At 39.6% G+C, this 12,842-nt stretch overlaps 1 protein-coding gene across 1 annotated transcript in view; it reads left to right on the top strand.

Moving 5' to 3' along the window:
- The window catches only part of SYN2 (synapsin II), a 176,625-nt gene extending 172,331 nt beyond the window's left edge, over window positions 1-4,294 (top strand). Inside the window, exon 13 of the mRNA XM_060765944.2 lies at window positions 3,386-4,294. Within this exon, the coding sequence (XP_060621927.2) occupies window positions 3,386-3,521 (136 nt within the window). The 3' untranslated portion in view covers window positions 3,522-4,294. The remainder of the gene's footprint in view (window positions 1-3,385) is intronic.
- Window positions 4,295-12,842: the final 8,548 nt, after the last annotated feature.

Below are 12,842 nucleotides of genomic sequence, written 5' to 3'. Positions count from 1 at the left end.
ACATAATAATATAGATTCATGCAGACAGATGATTTATGGTTTTCTTCACATTCCCTGCTCACCCCACAGAAAAGACAAAGCCACATTGGGGGGAAAGGTACTGTGCATGCAGAGGAAATGCTCAAACATATTATAAGAAAATCCTTTTTTTTTTCAATTCTAAGAAAATTCTTTTTTCCCTAAAGTTTTTGAAACAAGATGCACATTAGATTAGATGAAATACGGTAATGTGCTCAAATTGCAATTGGTGTTCCACACTTTAAGTGTTCAGGGCTTTTGTGAGTATAATGAATCCAGCTATGTTTCCTACATACTTGCTGGTGTGATATGTGGTATAAATAAAAAAGAGGCTTCAGGTAAAATGCTGCTGACTTTAAAAGTGATAGTGAAGATGCACTGAGTTATAAATGCATGTTTGCATACTTTATACCTCACTGCACACATCAAAACCATCCTGAAAAGATGGGAAGTCAGTGCATCCTCCCCACACACACCCCTTGTCACTTTTTGTGATTGAAAGAAAGAAGAGCACAGCGGAAATACAGGATGACAACTGCCATCATCATGTAAATGCATTCGTAAAAATGAGTGAACATAATAAATATCAAGTATGAAAGCCATGAAGGGAAGAAAGAAACATTGGAGTCCTGACCCATCAAAATTAATGCAGTTTCTTAAATATACTTGTAGTTGCTTGAAATTAGCATTTTGTTTAAATGCTTTTTGAATTTTTTGTATTCAAGGCTTGTTTTAGCTGTATTGCTTTTATTGCTTTGGGTCTCATATGGATATAAATAAAAACACCCTCATTGTTTTATGTTTAACTTCAAGGGACCACAATAAAGGAAGGGCTGCAGTCCCAGTCTAAACCCCCTGAATCAGTGGCATTTAGCTATGTGTTGGCTCACTGTTCAACAGTTGATTCAATGGGTTTACTGTAGTTGGAGACTTACCACTAGGATTCAGGCCAAGGGCTTCTTTAACATCAGATTAATTATGAAAAAACTATTGTGAAATACTGGCCTTAAAACTTTCCAATGCAAATAATAAACCACCTTTAATTATCCCAATTCTTTATGACATTGTCCTCACGTGAACTGAAATTCCCTGAATTCAAATATAACTTTAAAAAATGTTTCTGTTTTCTTCTCCCATCCTAAGCATCACATTCAGGGTTAGTGTCGGAGTTAGTGCTGCTACTTCCCTGGAAACACCAGCATAACATCATAGTTTATCATGCCAGCTGGTATCAGCATGTTTCATCCAAGCTGCTTATTTTCTGGCATGGCACAACTTGAGGTCATTCCTTAAGACCTGAAATATGTATGCCACTGAGCCTGCTTGAAGGACTCACAAGCTGCATAAGAGAGTTATTTCAGTTCCCACCCCCACCCCCCAAAAAACCTTCAAGCCAAATTGCCAATAGGATTAACTGTACTGAGTTCATTTGGCAAGTCTCTGCCTTGCATTCTCACCCACATGGTCTTGCTTAACATGTGTGTGCAGGTTATTGCCCTATGAATAAATATTTAATTAGACCATTTATTTTGTGTTCCTAATCAAGTGAGGTCCTGCTTTGCCTCTCCACTCCTTCCTTTCAGGGAATGTTAAATACAGGTACAATAGAAATGAAAGACTGAGCACACATGCTACATCGCTTGCTCTGATTTCCAACAAAAGGTCTGTGTTGAAAACAGGCAAGCTATGAACTGTTGCTTCATGCCGAGGTTCAGAATAAGAAGCCCAAGCGCCACCGCATAGCAGCCTCACAGCCTTTTCCTTTTATTAGCCTCGGATTTTATAGGACAAAGCAGGTGGAACAGTCCAGCCTCATTTGGTTGAGAAATGCTATTTCGGAACAAATGATGCAAGGATTATGGGTGCCTCTTTCTCTGCCTGTTTCCAAGCCATTTTTCGGCCTCTTTGAACTCTGGCTCTGGGCTTCCTGTCCAACAACTGCTCTACTTACTGGGACATCTCTCAATCTTCAGCCAACCCTGACTGTTCCTGGGTTCTGAATCAAGGAAGCTGGGCAGCCTTCAATCCTTGTTGTCTTTTCACCAGCAGCATGCTTTGGCAGGTTTTCAGCTGCCAAGCTAGACACCTGGGATTGATGCTGTCCTTGTTTCTCTTTTGCTCCGAATGATCTGTATTTGATTGTTTTACATCTTCAAATTGTTCTAGATTTTTTTCTTTTTACTCTTTAGTGGATCCTTTGGATAAGGTACTTCTCTTCCACCCCCACCCAATCTTGGGGTTTGGGTCCTGTTTGAGGGACATAGTAGCGTATCAAACATATTTAGCATTGCCGTGTACATGCCACTGATAAAGTAAACTAAACTTAGTTAAGCCATAGGTTGCATTCCTATTTACTTACCAGGGACTAAATGTCACTGAAATCAATGGGCTTCATTTCCAAATAAACATTATTTGTGTTGTCGAAGGCTTTCATGGGCAGAATCACTGGGTTGTTGAGAGTTTTCTAGGCTATATGGCCATGTTCCAGAAGCATTCTCTTCTGATGTTTCACCCACATCTATGACAGGCATCCTCAGAGGTTGTGAGGCCTGTTGGGAATTAGGCAAGTGAGGTTTATATATCCATGGAATGTCCAGGGTGGGAGAAAGAACTCTTGTCTGCTTGAGGCAAGTGTAAATGTTGCAATTGGCCACCTTGATTAGCATTTAATGGCTTTGAAGCTTCAAAGCCTGGCTGGTTGCTGCCTGGAGGATCCTTTGTGGGAGGTATTAGCTGGCCATGATTGATTCTGATCAATGATCTGGCTCCAATGATAAGTCACTTCATTTGGACCTAAATTATACTCTTTATGGTCTTTGTTCCAAACCTCAATGTGATATATAGAGATGTGGTGATAGAGATTTCAGGAAGATTCCTCTATGTAACATTTATATGTTAAAGGAATTGAGCACCTCACATACACTACTAAAAAAAGAAAATATCTGTGAACAAATCTGAGTCCACTATCATACTACATTGTTATATTGCTATATTCCATTTTAACTGCCTTGACAACATTGTATAGGATGCTGAGATTTGCAGTTTATATGTAGAACCCACAGCCAGAGAAGTCTTGGGGTTCACTAAACTACTAGCCCCATAATGTCACAAAATGTTACCATGGCAGGTAAAGTGGAATATAGTGCTATAAATGTGCAGAGTGCTAGCGCTCACAGTCTGACCAACACATGGTCCTCAGCGTCAAAGATCTGGTGAGACATGAGTGATTTATATCTCCTGCTCTCATTTACATAACATTATAAAGGGAATTGTTAAAGCTGCCTTCACTGGAAACTAATAAAATTTGAATGGAAGCTCTAAGTTCGCTAACTTTTCTGTGTCTTTTGTTATTGTTTTTGTCTTGCAGTAAATCCCAGTCTCTGACCAATGCCTTCAACTTCACGGAGTCATCTTTCTTTCGATCGTCCGTGAATGAGGATGAAGCAAAAGCTGAAACTATCCGGAACCTGAGGAAATCTTTTGCCAGCCTCTTCTCTGATTAGCCATGGCGAGTGTGGTTTTGTGCACCTGTAACATGTTCAAATGTCTACTGTGAACATCATTTATGCAAACATAATCTCCTTGTGAATGATCCTCGTTTGCTTTTCCAGTTGTTGTCTTAAGCAAAATGTTGTTATTTTTCAAAGGGACTATAATGAGGTAAATTTCAGGTATTTAATAAAAATCCACTAAAAAAATAAAAGCCAAGAGGAAAAGCGATACAGCAGAATGCTTTGAAGTCCTCGTCAACTGTGATATTGTGGCCTTATCGTTAAATGCACTAGGGCATCTCATTGTGAAATCATTCCACACTCTTTTGTTGTGAATTTTGACCATACTATAGTTGTTTCAGTGCTGAACCCACAGCATGTTCGTTTATTTAGTGACAGTATTTCATTCTGCAGGAGTACAGACTTTCAACCTGCTTTCATGATGCTCTCCCCAAACTTTTAGGTTCCAACTTTACATGGCTGCTTTCTGTGAAGTTTCCTCTCAGCTTACTGAAAACAGTTTTCTTCCCATAAAAAGCTTACCATTTGTTAAATGTAGCATTGGGAGAGCTTTTTACAAGCAAACCCCAAGATGAAGCCATGTTTTAGAGTTCTGTGTGTCTCTATTATTGTATCCTCACATTGTACAATTGTTTGCAACTTGTTAACAGTGAACTATAATTTGTCAAGTGCCATGCATGACCTTCTGTTACCCATAGTTCCATGTAACCTCCTAATAAATGCAAACCTATATATACATGGCACTAAGCCATATTCTGCAGGAATTGTTTGAGCTCTTGTATTGATTTCGCCAACAAACAGCTTGAGTGACATCCCAAAACATTCTTTCCTCTACTTTCTCTTGATGAATATTGTCCATAGAAACAAAGATTTCCCTCAACAAACTGAACAATCTATTTTGCCCAGCAATTGGTTCATAAGGAGCCTTCTATGCCCAATGTTATTCTGAAGCACCACACGCACATATACTGCTGACAGCCGGAAAGAACCAAAATGTTAACATGCCTGACCTTTATGTTCACCATAACTGCAAGGCATACAGATCAATTTAGTTTGACAGCACTGATACCAATGCCATTATATGAAGCCACCAGTTTCTATGACTTTTTTCCCACCGCACCAATAGCATAATTCATCATCTAGAGCAGTGGTTCTCAACCTCTGGTCCTCCAGTTGTTTTGGGCTTCAACTCCCACAATTCCTAACAACTGGTAAGCTGGCTAGGATTTCTGACAGTCGGAAGTCCAAAACACCTGGAAAACCACTGATCTAAAGTATTAATTGTCATGTAAATACCTGTATGAAACAATGACAGGGAGTCCAGAAACCACTGCCACAGTTGCAGGTATGGAGCTCTATGTGTAGTTCTAGATTGCCTATGCTTATGTCCAAGGATGACACTGGAAAAAAAAACAGTTTGCGGATTTGAAAATGACAATGACAAACTATGGTTATTTCATGGATAAAAATGATATTTCAGATAACAGTGGAGCCATACATACTCTTTCTGTAGAAATCTCAGACTACAACAGGGACTTGAAGTTCCTAAACTCATATATAAATTACAATACATTCCCCATCCCCAGTGCCACGGAATGAGGGGGCTTTGAATCAGGTGTACCCTAAATTTCCCCCCGAAGCAGAACAGAACATGTCCATGAATTTCTCCTTATTTATCCTTACCACCTTGAGAGCAACCACAGTGGCACTTTTGAACACCCGCTAAGCACTAGATCATCCTTCTCTGCCCATAAAAAGGAAGAGATTCTGTGAGACCTGGAATTTCCTCCCCTCCCCCCCCCAAAAAAAAGGCATACAGACACATAACATTCATTTTACTTCACTAAAAGATTTAAATCTGATTTATTTATTTATTGTCTCAAGAGGCAGGAAACTTTGAAACCATGTTGAAGCGACTTTTCTGTACAAACTAGTTGAAAAGGTTGTGTTAGATGGCAGCAGTACTGACCTATCCCACATCTCTTGATCTTTGAGGCTTCTAAGGATTCCAGCCTGAAAATTGATATGGACCCAACAAGAGAATGGATGAGATCTCACCAGTATGCAATTTGCTACAACTCTTCATGTACTCATTGTAAACCAGCAATGGAAATTGCTAGCAAGTGTATAGAGGCAATTCTGAGATGGAGTAAACATCTCAGTATTGCTCTGATTTTAACTGAGGTTTGCAGCCCATTTTGACAAGGAGTAGCCTTAAGAATCAAGTTCCTATTTAGGAGATTCTCCAATGCCTCAGTGTACTCTATGGAGGTGTAGATTACCTTGATGGCAAAGCAGCTTATGCTGACTCACCAATTACAATCCTATATAGCAGGCACTAGAGGGAGTTGTGTTGGTAGTTCCATCCACATGGGATCCTGAAGGACTACTGCTTCCAGTTTAACTCCATAGGCCATATGTATTCAAAGTTTGGGAGCCCTGGAAAATGGGTCCAATATGGTTCATAGCATTCGCAAGCTTCCTGAGGAATCTAATGGACCATTTATCATATTTGGAGGGGTCTTTTTCCCCACTGGAAAGTGTGTTGACTTATTGGAAAACAGCCCATCAAGGCCTAGATAGGTGAGGTGAAGACACCCCAGAATTGAGACTTTGTCTTCCATTTCAGAGCAAAATGTCATCAATTTCAGTGGAAAAATAAAATCCAGGCTCCCAAATTTGATGGGCCCAAAAAACCTTGAAAGTGCTGAATAACCCCACAAGCCACACTTTGCCCACTCATCTCAATTACACACTGCACTTGAGGTCTTGCATCATTTCAGCATAGTATATATATACCCATTAACAAAGTTAGGCTACAGTAGTACTATAATGTCTCATTACTGAGTACCTCCATGACACAATGTATGAGAAAGAATTAATGTACAAAGCTGTCATTACATTGCAGAATAGACAATGGGCAATGGAGGGAGGCAGCACACAATGTGTAGTGTATGCAATGCACATTGACACATTGGGTGTATAACTGCAATTCAGCAAGGGTTTCATATGCAGAACTTAGCTACCACTACCATCAGCTGGATATATTGCTTCCTTATTTTACAAAGAAGTCACTTTGCATGCGCAGCACAATGTCATCAACAGGATTATGGCTATTGAACTGTTTATGCTTGAGTAACACTTCCTGTATAGGGCTGATGGAAGGATACTCCAGAAAGTCTAGCAGATGCAAAATTCAGCTCCTAGAATGTCTCAAGAGCTTCGGTAGGTTTAATCATGACAATATTATGCATAAGCTACATTATTTAACAGTTTCATTCTAACATCTGTTTAAAATGCTAAAATTAATCAGTGTCGCCTTTGAAAGCACCGAGCCCCTGACACTAATACAAATGCCCAGACACAAAGACCAGCATCAGTAGGCTTGTTCTCTGAAAAAAAATGGATTTGAAGGCATTTATATTGCATTTTTTTCTTTTAAACTTTTTTAATGATTGTGACTACAGGCTCTTAAAGGAGGAATAAACTACATCAGTGTTCCACAAACCTTGATAACAGTGATATCTATGAAGCAAAATCCCTGAATAATAGGACTGGTCCTCTTTTATTCCCTTCACTAGTGCTCTTTTCTGTCATTCATCAGTTCCCTCATTTATAACCAGCAGACATTTAGCATCTCAAGCCTTTTCCATGGCTCCCATACCAGGAAAAACTCGAATACATTTCAACCTGCTGGTTTCTTTGTTTATTTGTTTGCTTTAAGGGAGCAAGGGCAGTGAAGTCTGCAACTGAGTAACCACAGCTTATAGTCTCATATCTCAGCAAGACTGCTATCAGAAGGTGGGACTTCGTGATAATATCAAATCCCACACCTCCCTTTTTGTAAATAACAATATCCTGTAGCAAAGCCACAGAGTATAAAGTCACTTGGTGCAGGCAATTTAGGAATGTCTGCTTCTCTTCCATTTCTTCACCCAGCAGAGTGAACTGGGCAAAGGAACGAACAAGGTTGAACAAGGCAGCTACACAAATATTGCCCAAGACTCAGGTCCAAGTTGGCCTTGCCTGGAAAGGCTGTCCTCAGGCTCCTTTAAAGTAGAAAGAGCCGCAAACCCAGGAAAGATGAACCACACTTTCCCTTGTTTCAAGGTACTTTTGTTGCCCAGAAGTGGTCTGATTTCTCTTTGTACTTATTTCATTGTGCTCAGAAGTCATTGTAAATTTCCCATAGCCACATTTTACCTATAGTTAAATGTCCAAATTTTGTAAACCTCCATGGATTCTTCAAGCCCAACCTTCTATGTGATTTCCCTATGTTGACAGTCCCCTTTTTCTGTTCTTCAACTTCCCATTTTGAAGTATGTCTCGGCATCTCACCTCTACGCACAAACTCACCTCCCTACCTTTGATGGGCGAAGTCTACATTCACCCCTACTCTTCTATGAAATTAGCAATCTGTTTAAGGATTGGGTCACAATTCCATAGCTTTTGGTAATCATTTTTACCTGAATATGGTTTTATTTTCACTACAGACTTTCATCATCAAGATAGGGATACTAAGGGTACAGGGGGACAAGGTTGAAGAGCATACCTCCATCTACCTTCATGCTTGCAAGATTTGGTTTTGTGCAGTATTCTAGATAGTTAAGCAATGTTGATTTTTAACAAGTGCACGTTTCTCAAACTCCTTCACAAAGGGGTAATAGGTACTGTCAGTATTTGAAGTGGGATATGTGGAAAGGAGACAATTTCGATTGAAATTGAGTCAGATTATGTTTTGCTCCTTACTGGTCAGGCCAAATCTTGGAGTACTGCATTCAGCTCATTTTCAGAATGGTATAGACCAGCTGGAGTAGTTTCAGAGAATAGCAACGAGTTTTTGTTTTTTTTCATGCCAGGAGTGACTTGAGAAACTGCAAGTTGCTTCTGGTGTGAGAGAATTGGCTGTCTGCAAGGATGTTGCCCAGGGGATGCCTGGATGTTTGATGTTTTACCTTCGTTGTGGGAGGCTTCTCTCATGTCCCCGTATGGGGAGCTGGAGCTGACAGAGGAAGCTCAACCTGCTCTCCCCAGATTTGAACCGATGACCTGTCAGTCAGCAATCCTACTGGCACAACGGTTTAACCCATTGTGCCACTGGGGGCTCCACAGCAACAAGGGTAATAAGAGGTAAGGAAAACAAAACATGAGGAAACACTGATGGAGCTGGGCATGTTCAGTGTGTTGAACATGTTTTTTGCCAATAATTTACATGCTACATTTAATTCTGAAAATAGTAAGTAGCCATCATGACTAGTAGGCCCTGACACTTGCAGCCCAATATACTGGAGGGACCACATGTTCACAAAAATAAATATCTCTTTTTCTGTTCAGAAAGCATATCTGTGATACTCGCATCCTATTCACAAAAACCTTGATTCACTTTGTACTTTTTGCCCCTTGTAGACTCACTTGTAAAAAGGACCACATAGTATAATATTTATAATCCTACAACTGCTTTACATACAACCTTGGGTCATAAAATATTAACTTATTTTGGAAGTCCACAATATAATATCTTTAATTTTATTGGTCTCCTAAGGTATATTTTCATTTTGTATTGCAACAAAATCCAGATTTATGAATTCTACCTAAAGCATACTTGTTGCCACATTCCCATAACAGAAGTTATTAGACTTTGGTTCTCTCACAATACTTTAATAGGCAACTAAGGAGATAGCTACTGGGCATGTGAAGGATATGGTCATACACCATTCACCCTCTTATTTCTTAGTTGCATTGGTTTTGACACAAATTCAGAGCAAAACTTATCCAAATGGGTTTAACATGAGGCCAGAGGATCTTTTAAAAAATTTTTAGGGAGAAATGGGGTAGTGGTTGGTGCCATCCCAGACCTTTTATCTCCAGGAGCTCAAAAGGTTCGGGATGCCAAATGGTGACTCACCCCCCAGGTAGTCCTAGGACTACCTGGAAGTGAATCCCTACATGCCCAATACCCCATTAGACCCAGGCCTTTCAGGAAGGCCCGGATTTAATGGGGTATCTAATTAATTCAGAATTAATTCAGTTTTACCAGAGGTGTCATTTGGATGCCTTCCGTAAAACCGAGACAGGTCCCGGATTTTGGGCCTGTCTGGGTCTTAGGCAGCACTTCAACTACTAATAACAATGAATTGCTTTTTAAACACTATTTACAAGTAATGGAAATAATTGTTTCTACAAAAGGGGGACTTTGAAAGTTTAGTATGGCAGGAAAATCAGGGCAGCAGAGAGAGAAAGGAGAAAAGTGGCAATTGTCTAAAAGAAAATGCATCCCATGAGAGAACACACCACACACACCAACATATTGTGTGCCACTTCTACATACATATTGATGATTGCCATTTATTTATCATATCAGGAGCAAACCAAGGGTACTGTTGTAATGTATTTTAAAAACACAAAGCTTTGAAAAAATGATTGTCATGAGATATTTCCACATCCCCTGATTACCATCAGAAATGATTGCAGGAGTTCTTTAGGATACATTCCCGCACACAAAGAGCTAGCTATGGTGCCACTCTGATTTCATGTTGCTGCTTTACACCTCTTGCTGTTTTGCTCAATCGTTGTCTGAAATGCAGGTGGCCATCTCCTTATTCAAGGTGTGCAACACCAATCCATAAACAGCAGAGGATGAGAACAAAGCAGAAGCAAGCTGTTTTCCTATCCACAAAAAAGAGAATTAATGCCTTTTTAATGTAGAAGGAAAATGCTTATAAACACTTGCTCAGTCCTTTTTATTGGTCTGCACAGGTGGATGCAACTCAGAATTCACTGCCAAAAATAATTAATTCAAAGAGTTACCTCAGACTGTGAACAAGGCTGGGTGGCTATAAGCATTGGGCATACATACAATGGACACTGATTCACATAAAATGCATAGTCACTCAAGCAGGAAAAAAACATGAATGCAAAAGCAGCGTGTCAGATAAAACTTTCACTGATCAAATTTTAAATCTTAGGGCTTTATTACGCCAGACTGGAAAATCACAACTATGGCAGAATAATATCATCTTTGGCTGATACTTTTCACACTACATGATGTCTCTCTTGTTGCTGCTTTGCATTTCAATTGTTAGTAGAGTGCATCTTTTCATTAACATGGAAAATGTGCCAGTGGCTCCCAACATCACTGCGGTACCAATACTGCCTCTGGTGCAATTTTTTCCTTCTGCCACAGTTCCAATATTCCAGCAGTCACATAGAATGAGTAGACATGATTTCCCTCTTCCCTCTTTCACTATTTCCAAGAAAAGTGAGGTCAGTTTTACTTCATTTTTATTTTACTTAAAATTTTCCTTTTAAGTTTGTGTTGTTTTGCAGTAATTGTGCAATTACGACAAAAATAAATAATAAAATAAAAGGGGTGCATGTATATATTGGTAGAAAGACAGGATTAGTGAAACAGTGCGGAAGAGTGTTTGCAAGACCATACATTGCCAAAGTAGCACCATAAAGTGATTGCAGAGAAGTTTGGTAACGATAATTTCCATACCACTTTATTTCCATTTTTTTCAACAAAGTGATTGCTATGAAGTAATAGACTAGTTTGATAAAGACTTTATTGAGAATCCTGGCAGTCAGAGCCAAGCAAATGTATCTACTCCCACATTGGGTTCATGTTTTCCATTATTACTCTACTTCTTTTCAAAGATTGATGATACTCTTAATAATAAGGCATATTCAAGGAGCTTATTAATTATTGCTACCAAGTAAAAGTGAAAATAATTGTGTTTATATGCCCCATGCAGATCATTGGCACCTATCTCATTCTAGCAGTGCAGAATGCTGTCCTGATAGCTTATAAGTTCGAGCCCCACCTCATGGCCCGGGGCAAAGTTTCACTCTTTATTAATATTAAATTCCCTCCCACCTCTTCCTTAAGGGGGCGAAGGGTGGGAAGACCGTCAAGCGGCCTTTGTCTTCTCACCCATGGGGCTTGGGGAAGTGATGCAATGGGCCCTGCGTGACAAAGCCTCCCACGCCAAAGTGGGAGTGCCAGGAAAGTATATCTAAAGCTTTGCAGTATGCTAACCTGCATGATACACAAGCTGGTGCATGTTTTGTTTCAAAAGGAAACTCTGAAGTTTGGAACTGGCTTAGAAGAGGGATTGAGCTGCCATCCTAATATCAAAAATGCTTTCTTGCTTGGAGATTACAGAAACAAAGTGCCAAAAGGGATAGGGAGAAATCCCTGCTCTAATAAATTCCTGATCAGTTTTATCTTTCAGTATTCCTGATCAGTTTTATCTTTCTCTCCCAGGCACTATGAAGTTCTGATACTACAGCTGGTAAATTATCTCCCCAATATTATATACCTTTTATTCTTCAGTAAATGATGTGGTGAGATTTTATGCTGATAGTTAAGAGAAAAGGAAAGCACGGAGTTTGGAAATGTTACTAGTCATGCTGCCGGAGGCATTCTGAAACTTTCCAAAAGTGCTGCTTTCTTCAAGCTTTGGGAAAACAGCAGGTATTAGTTGTAAAGAAAATAAACAGCAATATACCCTCACTAGAATGAGGTACATTGACAAAACTATATTGCAGGATGTACCTTTCTTCTGTCCTTACCAGTGCCTTGCTAGCCATTATGATCCCACTTTATCATGGCTTCCTTCCACAGAAATCTAGGATTGTCATTGGATGAGGGATTTTAATTCTGAATGACAGCACTAGAGCTTTCTAAAAAAAAGGAATGCCAAACTAAAAATCCCAGGATTCCACAGGATGAAACTACCGCAATTAAAGTGCTATAATAGGGCACCTCCGGACATTACATGAGAAACACAGACATGCCAAGTTTGCTTTCTGAGAAATAATCAAAGAGAAAAATAGCTTCCAGCACTCCCTCCAACCCACCCTCTTTGAGTCACACAAGTTTTGGGGTCAGAATTAAAAGCTGTGGGGTCACATCCAATATTAATCCAACTATAGTAGACCGCTAAAATAAGTAATGGTTGCCAATTTAATTGTGATTTGCCATTTTAATGGATCTTCTCCCATTGGCAATAAGATGGAGTTTATTTCTACTTCTCTGATAATCCTTTCTGCCTGTCTGTGGTGCATCAATTGTTTTCTTTTTCATCTCCTTATCAAAAAGCAATTAAAGTATGTTGGGAAAGCAAGCAGAGCTTAAAGAGTCCTTGAAACAGTTCTGTTTATGTAACCAAGGAATCACACTTGGCTTGAAAACCCCTGGCTTTTTGCCTCTCCACTTAAAACACACCCTACAGATAATAACACAATCAACCAATTTCAGTTTTTAATTAAATGTAGATCCTTAAACCTATCATGCCAGAAAATGCGAAC

Source organism: Anolis sagrei, chromosome 2, assembly GCF_037176765.1.
Source record: "Anolis sagrei isolate rAnoSag1 chromosome 2, rAnoSag1.mat, whole genome shotgun sequence".
NCBI classification, from domain to species: domain Eukaryota; kingdom Metazoa; phylum Chordata; class Lepidosauria; order Squamata; family Dactyloidae; genus Anolis; species Anolis sagrei.
This window is presented reverse-complemented; position numbering and strand designations above follow the sequence as displayed.